At 37.4% G+C, this 16,757-nt stretch overlaps 1 protein-coding gene across 1 annotated transcript; it reads left to right on the top strand.

Annotated features, from left to right (window-relative positions):
• The first annotated feature begins 4,969 nt into the window (after positions 1-4,969).
• LOC103720915 (uncharacterized) lies at positions 4,970-15,862 on the top strand. The gene is made up of 9 exons (XM_008810881.6): positions 4,970-5,508; positions 6,132-6,174; positions 6,272-6,350; positions 6,476-6,521; positions 6,763-6,861; positions 13,422-13,490; positions 13,604-13,949; positions 14,136-14,293; positions 14,598-15,862. The coding sequence occupies exons 1-9, from the start codon at positions 5,077-5,079 to the stop codon at positions 15,492-15,494; spliced, it is 2,169 nt and encodes a 722-aa protein (XP_008809103.4). The 5' UTR covers positions 4,970-5,076; the 3' UTR covers positions 15,495-15,862.
• The last annotated feature ends 895 nt before the right edge of the window (positions 15,863-16,757 follow it).

Below are 16,757 nucleotides of genomic sequence, written 5' to 3' on the forward strand. Positions count from 1 at the left end.
GTTAAATCATGCACCTTCTTCTCCTTCGATGGAGAAGCTACCCCCTTTCTTTCCGACCACCTCCTTCTCCTCTTCTTCTTTTTCTTCTTCTTCTTCTCCTTCGGAGAAAATAAAAGAAGAACTGATTGCGTGACCAAGAAAACCATAATGCCAATCAAAAAAAATCCACACAAGAAAAAAACCTTATCAGCCTTATCTTGTTCTTCTAAATCTTCCGATTTTTTTTATAGAAGGCCTTGCATTACTCTTCCCATCTTTCTTCTTCTTTATCGTTTTCCACCAAATTGGTCCAAAACAAAAAAGATAGCTACTTAGAAAAACATTGGATACCTCAACCTCGGGCTAGATCTGCCTCTTTTACCTCGGACGTAAGACGAGAAAAACAACCTCGACTCCAGTCGAGTAGCCGACTAACCAAATTGAGCTACCTCGACCGAACAACCTCGGCTCCAATCGAGTAGCCAACTGACCGAAATGAGCTACCTCGGCCTCGGCCGAGGAGCCGATTAGTCAAGAAACCATCACTCGGAGAGAATAATTAGCACGTGTCCACAAAAGCTGACAATCTCAACAACTGATAGCTCTGGCAATCCATAGTCGTGGTAGCACCATGGCCTGCACCCCCTAATGTTGCCCACACAAACTAGCTACTACACTACGGCTGTACTATCAGCTGTTATTTGATTATCATTGTACGCTATGTCAGGCCAGATAACGACAAAATGGGCACTTCTATTTATGGGGGCAGCCTGGGAGACCTCAATTACGCATGCAATATTACTCACAAAGATCATACTCTACTGAAATTCTCTTTCTTCTACATTGTTATATAATCTTTCTTCTAGAAAATTTTAATATAATCTTTTTCAAATTACAGTCCAATTATTTTTAAAGAAATCACAATCAACCATGTAGATTTATTCAAAAAATCAACTAAAATTTATACCGATTATTTTACTCATGCTCACAATCAACCCAGCTGATTTTCTCATAAATTCATCCAAAATCTACACCGATTGATTACTCGGTCTCACAATCAATCTAATCGATTTTTAGGGCAATCGATTGCAACTTAGCTATTTTATGGGTACAGCTAAATATTATAAGCCAACTTATTTTTATGGTATCAGCAACATGAAAAACTCCACACGAGATTTTCTACTCTCTTGCACTAAATAAGGATAGAAAAATATATACATAATAACCTCTACAAAGATTGGATTGATGTCATTGAAACTCAAGTCTGATTGCTCTAAAAGTTGGGATCTTAGTGAGTAGAATTCAGCTCATTCCTTTCTTCCTTTCTTGCTCACTCTTGATCTTGTGATGGAATTCAATGATTGGATGTTAAAGCTCTCTCTTTGTGGATGTTTGAAAGCTCATTTTGAAGTGGGAGGATGCTTTGGAAGGTCACTTCTTATATTGATCCTCGAGTTCAGCCCAAGGAGTGGTGTTCACTTGTATTCTTTTTTTTACCTCATCCATTCAATCTCCTTGATCCATCATTTTCTCCCATTCAATTTAAAAGCATTTATAGCTTGAAAAGCTGTTAGAGAGCCACTTTTAGCTGTTGGAGAGGAAAAACTAGCTGTTGGATACTTTTTTGTGTGTTCTGTGCTCATAGAGAAGCTAGCTATTAAAGCTATCTTATGTAGAGGAGCTAGCTCCTAAAATTCTTCAGTCGGCTTCTGAAGTCTTGGGATCGACTCCTAAAATCTTGGGGTTAGCTCCTGAAATGTCTAAAAATGGTTGTCTTTTATTTTTGATCTATGGCTTTATGGAGTTGACTCTTAAGGTTTTGGATCTACTCCTCCACTATAAAAGCTTCGAAAACACTTCAATTGCTTCTCCAACTTTGAGATTTGTTTTTTTAGACTTTTCATGCTTCTCTAATCTTTCAAACTCACTGAGCTCCCTATAAAATAAGTTGACTACTCCACAAAATCATTAGCATCATATTCAAATATTTTGTACTCATCAAAATCAATCTATTGGTTCAACATAAATATTTTTAATCAATATAATAATATATTTATAATATATTAATATAATTGATAATAATAATATAATATAAAAAGGATTTTTTTTCAAAAAATGTTTTTTTTTTTTTATCATCCATTGGTAATCCAGTGTGGGAACACAAATACTACATCTTTAGTGGTATTTGCTTTACTTTCTCTTTGAGAAAAATAAATATAGAACCCACCATTTATTTTACCATCTCTTTCATCTACTTTTTGTACCAACTATGTTAATATGACATGGGATTTATTTTCTCATGCTAGATTACCGCTAACCAAATAAGCCCTCGAACTATAGGTTCCTCCTTTTAGCTTTTACATAATATCTTTTTAGAAGTTAAAAGAGTAGTTCTTTATTTTTTGACTACATTAAGATTGACTTTATTTTGGTAATATGATTAAGAATCAATTTATTGAGCTCTTAACAACAAAATTAAGATAAAGAAAACATGTTCAACAGTATTATTTTATTTAATTTCTCTATTTTTGGAAAAAATAAAGTAAAATTTTTTAACTTTCATTATGTTCAAAAAATTATAAACTTATATTTTTACTACCACCACCACCACTGCCTATATCACCACCACCACTACCACTATTATTGTCACCATTTTCACCATCACTACCACCGTCATTGCCACTATTGTCCCCACCACAACATTGTTGCTATTATCGCCAATTTTGCTGTATCGCTAGCACCTCCACCACCACTATCATTTGCCATTATCATCACTATCATCACCCTCTTCGACCAGATACTGCTATAGTCATTGCCTCTATTACATTGTTGCTATCCTCACCACCACTACCATCATCACCTTGACTTCATCATACCATTGTTGCTAGCATCGCCACCTCCACTATATCACTATTATAGCTGCCATCAACGGCATCATCGCCTCCACTACCTCCGCTATGACTACCACCCACTCCATCACTTTTTATAAGTTTATTTTTAAAAAACTTGAATATATCAAACATACTTATATTATTAATGATTATAAAAAATGGGAACAATTTTTTTTATATTTATAAAATAGAAAACCAATGTGATGCCAAACAACACATGAATATTATATTTTTTAGTTGGTAAATGAGATATTTATTTGAACTTGGTCTAGTCATTCTAATAGACAAATTTGATTTTTAATTACTTGCTTCCTAGTTAATTTCAAACTAATTTGACCGGCCATTTGCATGAACTAGTCTTCCATTATATCATGTGACATAAATAATAACAGACATTCTTTCAATAAATTCTACATTTTTATAGAATATCTACATCTATAATGACTTTATTTGCAATTTTTCTATTTTTTTTGGTCCAATTTTTGACCTGGCAGTTTGATAAATGATCAAATGATCTAGCCCCTTGGCAAGGTCAATGCTCGAGTTGGTCTTGATAATATATATATATTTATTTAATTTATTATTTATTTATTGATCTAATTTGTTTCTAAAAGATTCCTATAAAATCCTTCATCTTGGTAACATCTGTTTTGTCATATCTATTTGGCCAACACATAGCTAATCTATAAATATAGCACTTCTATAATATTACTAAAATGAATTAACCATCCACTACCAAATTCAGCTTGTTTTTAACCTTTGAGGGTTATGGAATTTATCACTTTTGGCAAATCAAGTACCTTTCTCTAAATGCGAGTTTTATGGCATGCAAAAGAGGATGGTGAGCATTTGTAATAATCCAAGATCTCACCTAAAAAGATTAGCCAGAAAGTATTATTTAGGTTATTTTGTTATATATATATATATATATCTAAGATCTACCCAATGTATAAATAATATTTGCTGCAGTAAGGATGCAAATCTAATCAAAATTCAATCATAAATATACGATCGGTATCCCCTAGTCCATGAGCCATGAGCTAGGTTCATTTTAATACCATTTGTATTGGTCCAAGTTCTCACCCAAACAAGCTAGCCTGAAGACATTATTTGGATTACTTGGCCATGTATAAATATATAATATCTCTCTATTATAAAGCCGATGTGAGACTAAATACATGCCTGCGCAAGTCCTTATATATATGAGTAATTTATCTTGGGTTTTACATTCTAGTCCATTAATGGGGAAACCCCTAACATTCTTATTTATTGATTTTAATAAATAGCTTAGAGTGAAGAATGGAAAGGATTTAATGGTGATAGAATTGGCTCGAGGATGCCCTATTCGTACCAATTGAATGTAGCATACTAATAAGTAAATTCTAGCATGCTTGCACCATCGTAAGCCCCAACCTCATTCTATCAATGTTCAGTTTTTTGCTCATGAAACACCAAAGTATCATGTATAATTTTATAGTTTTCCTTATCATCGGGGAAAGCTAAGTCTAGTAGTTCTTTTCTTTCTTTTTACCTCGTTAGAACGGTAAAATAGCTCGGATCACGCAAGTAAATTTTCAAGCAAGTAAATTTAGAGGCAAGTCCAATACCACCACCTTTTCTATTTATCCCCTTGCAACCTAAGCCTCCGTCTCACTTGCATTTTGATGTCTTTAACAAAGTTCTTATCCTACGTAATCTCAAAAGCCTTGCGAGTGGCCGCTCGCTATTCATCGAGATTCCTTCGTCGCCAGGCTGCATGAATCCCCCCATCAATTCATTACCCGAAGAGAACCTGGAGCTCATATTAATTATCCCATCTCGAACTACAACCACCAATTCCAAAACACCCATTCCACACCCTTCGCCCAATACGTGGGCCCACACGAGGGTGAGATGGTGTAAGAAAGGAGGCGGGCGTGCAATGTCTGCTCCTCGCGTACGGCGCCAACCCAGAGGCCGTAAGAGCCCTCCGGCGAACTGGGGCTCGCCACGTCATTAACCGGCGACGGGCCCACCCTGCAGTCACGTGCCCATGGCCCGGTCACGTGAGCGAGGCGTCGCTCCAAAAGTCGCCCGCGGCCGAAATTGGAAAAGAAATGGTAATTCCCAAATATCGCCCCTGTTTGTGGAGAGAGACAGGGGGAGTGGAGAGAGAGAGAGAGAGAGAGAGAGAGAGAGGAGGGGGGGGCGGGCGGGGGGCCGCGCAATGGGCAGCAGCAACAAGCCACCAACCGCGCACAAGAAGAGGAAGAAGAAGGGCCGCCCCTCCCTGCTCGACCTCCAGAAGCGCAGCCTCCGCCTCCAGAAACAACAGGAAGAGAAGGAGAAGTCCAAGAACCCTAACCCTAACCCTAGCCCCAATCCCTACGTCCGCTTCCCCCCCTCAGCCTCCAACCGACGGATCACCCGCCGGAACCCCCACCCCGACCCGCCGGAGGCGGCGGCGGAGGACGACGAGGACGAGGCCGAGAGCTCTGGAGGGAAGCGCAGGGAGAAGAAGCTCGAGCTCGTGCTCCACCTCCCCCCCGGCCACCCTGCCAATTCCAATTCCGCCTCCGATTCCGACGCCGACGCCCCGGGTGCCGCACGCCGGAAGCGGAAGATCGACGCCGTCGGCAGTGATGGGGATCGAGACAAGGTACTCCCCCCCTCCACCCCCGCGGTGTGGCTTCTTAATTTGACGCAGTTACTGCTTTATTTATTTATTGCAGTCCCCTTAGTCCTTTGAACTTGGAGGGGACGCGGAGATCCGGTGGTTCCGGGGCTTATTGATTCGAGGAGATTTTGCGGGATTTGAAAACCAGGTTTTTGTACGGTTTCAGCCAGGGATCGGGAATTTATGCGTCCATGTCGGCTGGATTTTTTCCTCGGATTCTGTTCTTTGTTTGGATTTTTCTTCACGTGGATTTCCAGACTTGGAATGTTTTGCGATTTGATTAGGTCTACTCGTTAATCATTTCTTGAAAGCCGAAGCATCGTTCTTGTTGAAATTTCTCGCTCATTTTCTATCAGGATGGGGCTGGGGCTCTGGAAAGATTTTATCTTTGAAAATAATCTGACTGCTGCGTTGAGAAAAAAGTTCATCTTTATCCTTTTTCTTCCATGTCAAACATCTTTAATCTATCGATGGTGTTCTTTTTCTCAATTAACATGAGGTAGATCGTCTGCATTCCCTTATGTTTTTTTCCTTCTTCCTCGATGCTTTTCTTTTGACGGTTTGGATTTTTTCCTGATAGTCTGGAAATGAATTTCTTATTTCAGGCAGAAACGCACAGTTCCTCGAAAGCGATGGGTTCTCTTCAAGGTTCGATGCTCATGCATTTATTTCGAGAAGTAGCGGGAAAAATACAACTCAGTTCTTTTTAGCGAGTAGAATTATGTAATAATTGTGTTGCAAACAGGGGAGCCATCAGATTCCGGGCCCACAACACCTTTGCCTGACAAAAAGTTGCTGGTGTTCATCCTTGATAGGCTCCAAAAGTGCGTTCTTTGTTTTCTCTTTTGAAATCTCTGTCGTGGTGCCCTTTTATATGATTTCTGTCTGTAGTGCTGTTCTATCTTTCTGTGTTCGTCATGTTTGACGATGTTTCCTAATTTAACTTCAGGAAAGATACTTATGGTGTCTTCTCAGAGCCCGTGGATCCGAAAGAGGTGTGTTTGAAAGCTGTGCAAGTTTTTACTTGTTTTTTTTGTTATTTTTCCCCTTGTTTTTTACTTTAATGCTATCAGTTTTTTTTTTTTTTTGATGCTGCCATGCTTTGACTTTCTTCTTTTTTGTTATTTTTTGCCTTGATTTTCATTTTAACGTTCTTAGCTATTTTTTTTGTTATGCTGCTGTAGACATACTGGAGTTTGTTTTGAAGCTTAAGATTTATGTTTGATACATTGGCAGCTTCCGGACTATCATCAAGTCATAGAGCATCCAATGGATTTCGGAACTACAAGGAAGAAGCTGTCAAGTGGAGCGTATGCAAATTTGGAACAGTTTGAGGTTGGTACAAGTACTGCAAACTTGCATGGATGTTTCATGGCTCTGTCGATGAATGATAAAGTTTCATAGAATTGAAAATGCTTTGGTTTGCTCTCTCTCCCTCCCTCTCTCTCTTCTGGCCCTATGTGTAAAACCAGTATCTGTTGAGTGGTGCATTACGTTTATTTATTGGTTTAAATTATGGTTGATGATGCAGAGATGGCAAATATGCCTTCTGCATCACCTGTTATGTTCATGATGCTGCCTTTGCTATTTCTTGACTTGATTATTTATGTACTCTATCTCTGGTGATTATTCTTGATACCGGTTGACAATTTTGTTGCTACTTTTATCTCCTTGTTCGTAATTAATTCACAGTTTCAGTACAATTTTTTTTTTTTTTTGTAAAAGGTTTTCTTTATTTTCACTATGTAATTAATTCCTCCTGAAGTTGTGACATTAATTTTCTTTTGATCTACAATAGGTCGTAAATAGAATGCACATTTTTTGTTTTTCTTTATGGGGAAAGGGGAATGGATCATTGAAAGTGCAGGGAAGAAATAATTACTAATTGTTTGATCCAGTTCCTAATTCGTAGTCATAGAAGACATCTTCTGAAGTGTTTCCATAATGTTCAAAAATTTACTTAGAGTAATGCTTCCTCTGTTGTTTCTCATGTCTAGTGTCAGTCCACTTGTTATCCTGAATGCTACTTGTTTAACTGTTATTTATAGCTCATCATTTAATGTCTTCTTCGTATGAAGAGGTTCTGTATCTTCCTATATTCATCTAACTGTACACGGGAAAGTTGCTATGATGAAGGTCACATGACAAACTAAACCTTTCCAATTTCTTTTCTGATAATTCAAAATGTCCTGGAACGAAAAAGAAGGCTAAAGATAGGAAACCACTTATGCTTGCTTAAGTGACACCAAATTGCAAAAATCTGGGAGATCCCATGCTTTGCATTTCTCTTGTTATGCAATCAGCTAATATATTTGACAATTCCTGGAAGAATCTTTAATTTCATTGATTAGCATGGAAAATATCCATAATTTTCTTCCAATAATTCATGACATGATCGCGGAAGTCTCCAACTATGGATGGATTGGTGAAACATTAGCCAATATTATACAAAGTCTGTCGAATTTTATAAACATTTCAATGTGATTGAATGTTGAAAATTTTGCAGACCATACATTTTATGTGTCATTTCTCTCATCAAAACTTATTGCATAATATATAATGCAAAGTTTTAGATATTGGTGGGATGATGGGGTGTGCCACCATCTCAAGCATCGGAATAGGGCACCATTTGGAGTGTTGGGATAGGACAAGATGGAAAATGGACCGGGAAGGGACGAGGCATCCTCCATCTCAATTGTCGGGATATGGGGTGTCTCGTTCCACAGAATAACTGGGATGACCCCATCCTACAGTATTTAAAACCTTGATATTATGGTAATGGAGATCACTTGGAATTGCTTTCCATGCATTGCATTCTATAGATTGTGGAAAGGTACCTACCTAACCATGAAAAGCATCAGAAAATGTTTGAAACGGTGTTTGGTTTGTTTTTTTTTATCTTGTCTATATTGCAGAAATGATTTCTTTTCAGGGTAACCTGCTTTATGTTTTTCATTAGTAAAAGTTGTACTATTCTATGAGCGCATGGAAGTAAGAGTCATACCACCTCATATAACTTTACAATTATACTCTTGGAGGTGTTATTACTGTATTAAGCTTTGATTGGGGAGGCCAGCATACCATTTTTGTGATTTCAAAGGGATGATTGCTTGATATATTTAGACTCATCCTTGTAGATAATAGTTATTATGCATTATATTGCCCAGAATCTTCTGGTATCATAGTTTGGGAAGTTTGTAATTTCTAAAATAGATGAATGATTGTAAGGTCCATGAGTCCCTTGTCATTCTCTCATTCAAGTGGAGCAGCTACTTTGCTATATAAGGATGAACAAATCGGGAGCAGAAGTAAATAATTTAATGCACTACTGTGCATTGCCACCTTACAAGTGAGTAGGGACTAGATGTTGCTTATGTTTCTACAGCTCCATTTTCTTTACATTAAATGATTTTACTTGAGGTTACTATCTAGTTATAGTATTAATAGACTTTCTCTTTTCTCCTTGGCAGTAACAATTCCTTTCATAACATGTTCAGTTATTTCCTTAGATCTTTTCTTGGGATATATTTGTTATGGTTTTTGTGAATTTTAAATAATATTGGTATGCACTGGAGAGTTGGAGTGGTAAAATTTTTGTTGTTGATAATGGGAGTGCAAATGTTTATATGGTTCTCAAATTTTTTGATTTTTAGGTAGAGGCAGTACTTGGACAGCTTTTGCATTACCTGATTTGATATGATATTTCTCGTTAAGTGATAGAATACTGTTCTGAAGGTGAATTAAGCAATGCCATGATGGCATCAGGTGATGTTGTAGCAGTGGGAAATCCATATCTATTGGAAATGGAAGCCTAAAGAGGCCTTAACAGTAGTTGCATCAAAGAAGTTTCACTTATCTACTGTTGAAGAGATGTTCTGTCAAATAACGGCTAAAGTTTTCATATCCTTTTACTATTGACACCAATAACAGAAGGTGATATGGCTAAACATTTGTAATAGAATGGTATTATTATTATGCTGTCATGCTTTAGTAGTGTATTAGATCTGCCTTTTAGATTCTCATTGTGTTCCCTCAAATCATTTCACTTTTGGAGCAGATCGAGTTTGAAACAGACTACCATGTATTTGCATGTTTGCATATAGCTATTTCACCTTTCCATTGTGAGATTCAATAGGAAGCTATTGCGACTTGAATTGATATTTCTATCTGGTCAACTTTTGAACCTCCCACCAATGGTTCACTTAGAGGGGGCATAGATTAGGTTGATTTAATCTGGTTCTGTAATCAGGCCTATTCGTCCCTCTGTTCTTGAGCCAGAGAGGGTTGTAAAGATCGGCATGGATTAGTGTTTGTTTAGTTCAGGGTGAAATAATGTCTGTTAACAAGAAAGCTGTCAGTAAAGATATTCTTTGCTATGTTACTTTGGCCAAATATTTTCATGTAGGCCAACTAATCTTTTCTATCTTATGCTTTAGTACAGTCCTATCTTGTTTATTTTAATTGGTTTAGGTAATTCAGTACAAGGGAAAGCAAAGACAAAGCTGAAAGGAGCTAAGGGAACCCAAGGTCACTAATATCAGCTACCAAATCATGTTGTCTATTGGGTCTGAGCCTAGCTTTGTCCAAGTGGGCCTAAACAAACCTGTGCACTTTGTGCGTTTTCCATTTCTCAGAAGAGGCTCGAGCCTGTGAACCAAAATCTGAGTTGACACTTAAAATTAGACTTAGTGTTAGCTTAAGCTCAAAACCAAATAGAAAACCTTAAATCTAGATCCAAGATCTAACACTAATTATTTCATGAATTTTTACAATTTACGACTTGTAACCTTTCCCTAATTAATCATTTATATCTAGGAACCAATCCTGAGAAAATTGTGCCGATCTGACCCTAATTTTGGGTACTTATATCCAATTAGCTAGTCAATTTGGCTTCAACCTACCATATATTAGTCAGTCATGTTTAACAGGCGAAAAACAAAGTAGAAGAACTACAAGGTTCAGAGAATTTATCAAAATCCATGGCCATTATAGTACCTCCCTCCCACGGGCAAAGCTTGGGAGAAGCAGAGTATATATAATAAGGTCTTGGTGTTGGTGAAATTATATCAAACTATCTTAATTAATAGAAGAGCCTTTGAAGGGTTGAGTAGTGAAGATAAGTTGGAAGTGCGACGCAAGGAGGCATATTATTAGTTAGATGTTTGATTTGGAAGCATTATTGTTATCGACTGTTGCTTGGGCTCTTAGATGATTTCCCATGTAGTACATGGGCCTTATGACTCCTTAGCCACCAAAATTTTAGGTGTCTGTCTAAGCAGGCAAGCAATAGACAATCCATGCTTGTCTGCACATGTGCATATGCAATATAATCTTAGTTTTCTGTGGAGTCCGATCTAATTTTTCTCACTTAGTGTGAGCATTACAAAAGTTTTGAATGATCTGAGCTCCAGCCTCTAGCAAATTGGATAAATAGAGAGGCCATATAGGCTCTACAAATTGTGTTAAGAGGAAAACAATATTGTTATTACTTTTATTATATTTCATATATGAGTTTATTTTAAAATTTTCAAATTAGGGTGTATTTTGAGAAAAATTCTTTATAGATGAAAGCATCTATAATTTATACAAAATGTTTATTGTGTATGAGTTGAGGTGTGCTAAAGTTTTTATTTATTCAATATAGGAATCTGGTAATATAAATAAAACAGCAAAATCAAACTATAATTTATTGTCTTTCATACTAAATTGCCTGGGCAATTTCCCTAGTCTATAAGCTTGCCTGATGCCTTAAGACGATTATGCTATTTGACAACCGTGTTTTGAAAGCGGCAACCTTATATGTTCTTCTTAAACATGATTTTTTACATCTCAAAATCAATTCTTTCAGTGTACAGGTTTTGAAAATGCATGCTGTTTAAGCTTTGAGCATCACTTGAACTTTAATAAGGCCTTTGTTTGTAGGCCCAAGCTTGAACTACGAGGTTGATCTGTAAGCTTGAACCCATTTGGTGAGTCAGAAAACTTGTTAGTTTTGAACCTATTCCCCCCATAAAATCCACCAGAGATAAGTGCCAAGCTGAACCTTAAAAGAATCTTACCTAGAGGTTAATTTGAAAGAGATGGGACTCAATTTTGTTCACATTATTGATACAAATCTTTTTATTTTTTCTTGAAATTTTAAGATATGCATGTTTATCTCATCTTTTGTCTACATGTAGACATTAAATTTGCAACATTGGCCATGATGCGAGAATCACAAAGTTAGAATGACATTCCTTTCCTTTTCCAAGGTAGGGGTTAAAATGGTGTTTTTGGTTTGCTTGTTTTCAATGGTCTTCATGTAACATCTTTACCTAATTGAAATGGCTTTACGTAGTTGTGATTGTTTGATTACTTCAGTCGTATAATATGGTGGTGGTTGTTTAGTTTTTGTTTGCTCTTCTTTCCACAAGGTAGTGTAGATGGTTGAGCTCCATCTATTCTTCTGAAAGTCTACCTTGCTTCAACCCTATTTCATTATTTAAGTTAAAAAGTTCACCATGTTTTTTATTTGATTCTATATGCTTGGGTCTTTGATTTGCATATCACCATTGATGTGAATGATATTGATGTACTGGTGGAGAGAATCAGGTGGATGAATGTGTGTAGTGAATTGCTGATTGCATAATTGGTCTTTAGGATCAGTGTTTGTTGAATCGGCATCAGAACTTGAATCCGGCGGCCACCACTATGGTACGGTATTGATTTAGTACTATACCGACACACCATATGCCCTACACCATTTTCCTATTTTTTTTTAATTTTCTCAATTTTTTGTTTGCACTTATAATTTCGATAATTATGGTCGTCTAATTTGTAACTTTATTCTTTTCTTGATGTCATTTTTACCATGAAATGGAATTGAAGTAGTCTTGCATAATGTTTTTATAAGTAAATATTTATACAATATAATAAATGAAGTCTATTTAATGTATTTAAAGTACAAAACACATAACGATATCGAAAATCTTGTGGAGTGTCGATGTCCCTCGTAGACGTCCAAGTAAGAGGCTGAAAAGGTGTGGGTGGCCTTCTATTGTCAGCCTCCCACCTCAATCATTTAAGAGGGGAGGGGCGAAGTGAGATCGAGGCGAATTGCCCGGTTCACCATGGTACCGCTTCGAACCGTCCAATTTGGAGTGGTTCGACCTCTGTTTCGAATCGATATGGGGAACCGTCCTGGTCCCCCCTGGGGTGGCTTAGTACACACCAAATTACCTGGTTTGGGGTAGTACGGTGAACCATGTTCAGAATCGATGCGAAGATGCTAACTAGCTATAGGATTAGGTGGTCTGGTGATTCCAAAAGGAAATACTCTGTGTTAGGTGGACGGGTTATAGCTTACTTGAAAGGCGACATTCTTATCTGTGACGGCCTTTATTATTGAGTGTATGATTTGTCTTTATCAGATGTATGCTAGTTATCATTAGAGCAATTTAATGAGGTTTATTATTGGAAAGGAGGTTAAGAGGCCAGGGTAGTTTATTTGACTTTTGTTGGATTTTTTTTCCGAGAAAGGTGGAAGATGCTAAAGTTTTTGGTTGTTTTTAGAGTAGAGAGACTAGAATATTAAGGTGTGGTATCTCTGGTTTCTTGTAGTAGAATACATTTGGGGATTAATATATGATTGTGTTGTTTGTGATTGGATTTGGGGTATTTGTGAATGGATTTAATTGGAGAAAGAAAATGGTGGATAATATATTATCAGTTTAACTGCTCTACCTTTTTTTTCAAAAAAAAAAAAAGAACAAGAAAAATTGGAGTACAATGTATCACTCTAAAATGGCATCTCTGCTTGCTACAGTTTCGCTCCTGAGCTATTTTTCTGGAAGTCCAGACCATAATTTGTTTTAGCTAATCTCATGAAATTTAAATATAATTACATGTCTTTGCAGAAGGATGTGTTCTTAATCAGCTCAAATGCCATGCGCTATAATGCCCCAGACACAATCTACTATAGACAGGTATTAGTTTCGTTGAAGGTTGTTACATATTGTTCAGTATTTTCAGACTAATTCACTAGGCGAAAATACATATTGCAAGTATCTTCAGTTTGAAAAGTGGTTAATATGTTCAGGCTCGATCCATCCATGAGCTTGCCAAAAAGAACTTTGAGAACTTGCGACAGGAGAGTGATGACAGTGAACCAGAACTAAAGATGGTTGTAAGGAAAGGGAGACCACCAAACAAAAATAAACGGCCTGTTGGTAGACCTCCTGAGCGTGCTACTTCAGATTTCTCCCCTGATTCAACACTTGCTAATGCTGGGGATGGTACTCAGTGGTCTAACATGACACATGATTTGTCGAGAAAAGGATCGGTGGCTGATAAGTCTGGCATGATGGCTTCCCATGGCCTTCGCAACACTGACACGTTCAGTTGGATGGGTGAGCAAAAATCAGAGAGAAATGAAGAATATTCAGGTTTGTAATCTACTGTTGTGCATTGATTTGTATACCACAACAGTTTATGACCATATATGTATTAGAAAACTCTTGCTCTAGGGAAATTCTAACTGCTTACTTTGACCTTCTTTACTTAGGTACTCCACTTTAAAGAACTTTGAGCGTTTATTTAAATTATTTTTTCTGGCTCTTTTATATTTGCAGGATTTATGTTTAAAGGGATTTCAACAAAATATGGGAAGAAACTCACTGTTATAGATGAAAATCGTCGCAACACATATAAGCAGTCCCAGCAATTTACATCTGTACATGAGCCAACAGTACTGACTATTTTTGATGGGGAGAAGAAACAGCTAGTGCCTGTAAGTACCAAGAGATTATCTTTTTTTTTTATGCTTAATTTTTATTTTATTTTTTTCTGTGAAAACTATCCAGGTTTTTCACTGGTTTTTCTTTAAGTTTTCACTATCCCAAATACTTATGATTTACTTTTATTTTATTGAGAAATTTATGTAATTTCAACTTGATATGGTCGTAATGTCTTGTGATCTTTTACTTTAATACTGGACAATTCTTTTGCCAGTTGAGGACTGCTAATTTCAAATGCTGCTCACATGTTTCTACTGTGAAACTCATTATATGTGACCATTATTTTATTGGAATCAGGTTGGGCTACGCATGGAGTATTCATATTTGAGAAGTTTGGCTCGGTTTGCTGCAAATCTTGGTCCCATTGGCTGGGCCATTGCTGCCAAGAAGATTGAAAGAGCATCGCCTCCTGGGACAAAGTTTGGCCCTGGTTGGGTTGGAGATGCTGATGCTCCTCAACAATCACGGCCACCTCTATTATCTGCATCACCTTTGCATCCCTCTTCTCAACCTAAAATTTTGCCCTGCACAACAATATCTAGAAGCGATAAACTTCCTCAGAGGCCGGAACCACCCTCAAATGACTCAGCTGCTGAAGAAGCTCATTTCAGAACGCCTCTTCCCCCTGCTTCAACATCTGCTGCCTCTAGTAGACCACCTGATATTAAGGATGGTCCCCGGCTTTCCAAGGGATCAAATTGTGAGAATGGATCGAGTGGTGTTGGTGGTGGTAATGCTAATCGGTCCAAGGTTCCTTTCCAGCTTCATCAGAGCCCAGGAATGCATACCACGATAAACGGCTTCAATAACGTGTTTAACATGTCTTCACAGTTTGGTAAGATGGTCAGACTGACAAGACCGCCTGGGCCTTTTGGTTCTGATGTACAGATGACGCATGCTCGAGCACTTGACATGGTTTCCAGAGGCGGCAACAGCCTCATCCATCAGACGTCCACCAGCAACTTGGACGTGGAGAGGGTAAAGACAAATGCAGATGATTCAAGTACAACAAATTCTGGAAATCCCTTTCCAGCTTCTGGCCTCGACTCCCAGGGGCCATGGCAGGGTATGTTTCTGCAACCAAAGTCGGATTCTGTTCCTCCTGACCTCAATGTTGGATTCCAGTCACCAGGATCACCAACTTCAGGCATGTTAGTTGATTCACAGCAACCTGATTTAGCCTTGCAGCTTTGAAGATACGAGTTATTCTTCATGTTAGTTAACTAGGGAGGGAGATTCATGGTGTTGGACTCGCACCCGACAAACAGTGTTAGATGAAGGAAGATGACCATGGTTTCTAACAATGGTTCCACACCACTAATATGTTGTAATAGGGCAGGGGGCGGTTGTACAGATTATTTAATGTATTAGAAATTAAAAATCTTCGGATGAAGAAGCTGAGTCCCATTTGTAACATTCAGATCTGTCTTAGAATAGAAGATTTTGCTTCTGCTGATAAATTACTCCCCCTCTTGGTCGATGGAGTCTAGACTGGGATCAATACTTCATTTTGTTTCCAAAGATGGCAATAGATTCTTCATATCTGGCTATGTTTTTATTTTTAGCACTTGTCTATATCAAGTAGTAAGGAATTGAGTGTAGCAGTGCCTGACCATGGATTTAGTGATTCAACGTGTGTAATATTGTATGACATGGCATATCTTAGGTTGTATTTGGAAGCAAGATACGATTTTGTGTAGGCCAGATAGTTATTTTGGGTTTATGTACAGGGTGGATAGAGTTTGGACCTTGGATACAAGTGTGGATGTGTAGGTTTTGTATTTATTTTATGAGAATGGTAAATATTTGGCTAGGTTTTTCTTTTTATTCATTTGTGTTGTTAAAGTTAATCTAAAATAAGTGTATATGCATAAGAGAAACGTGCTAAAATGAAAAAAAAGACATGAGCTATGATATTTGTATCTTGGCTATTTTTATCCTAAAAGATAAACAAACAAATAAATGCTCATTTTCATTCTTACCGTCCAAAATTCCATCAAAAGCAACTATAAGCAAAAGAGAAAATCCCTTGAAATAAGCATATTATATGGTTTGTCTGCACTAAAACTAACTTCTTTTTTTTTAATTGAGTATATCTTGAGTTTACAAACCCTAGAAAGGCCAAAAAAAATATTGTTTCTAGAGTGGAGCTAGTAAGCAAGTGAAGCATAGCATGACCAGCAAAGCGAGCAGAGAATAATATAACCAACGGGGAATAATGAAGTCCTCAGAGAGAACGCAGAGAATGTCCCACATCACCAACCAATTGTTGAAAAACCATTGTCTAAAAATTGCTATATAATTATTTTATAAAAAAATAATTCACTAAAATATATTCAGAAAATTGAAAAGTGCTTGCCTGAATTGAAATGTGTCATAGGCACTTCCCTAAGAACATGATTTGCCCCTACTTACGGGTTTGCAGTAATTTCATCTCCAAGGTACAATAATCTAACT

Source organism: Phoenix dactylifera, chromosome 3 (genome assembly GCF_051530095.1).
Source record: "Phoenix dactylifera cultivar Ajwa chromosome 3, Ajwa_hap1_PhDact_Kaust_v1.1, whole genome shotgun sequence".
Taxonomy (NCBI): Eukaryota; Viridiplantae; Streptophyta; class Magnoliopsida; order Arecales; family Arecaceae; genus Phoenix; species Phoenix dactylifera.

Excerpts from the sequence above, each read along its gene's own strand:
- LOC103720915 (XM_008810881.6), top strand. The coding sequence starts at position 5,077 with ATGGGCAGCAGCAACAAGCCACCAACCGCGCACAAGAAGAGGAAGAAG. Across the intron at positions 6,175-6,271 it reads AGCGATGGGTTCTCTTCAAG|GGGAGCCATCAGATTCCGGG; the intron begins GTTCGATGCTCA and ends TGTTGCAAACAG. Across the intron at positions 13,491-13,603 it reads ACACAATCTACTATAGACAG|GCTCGATCCATCCATGAGCT; the intron begins GTATTAGTTTCG and ends TAATATGTTCAG.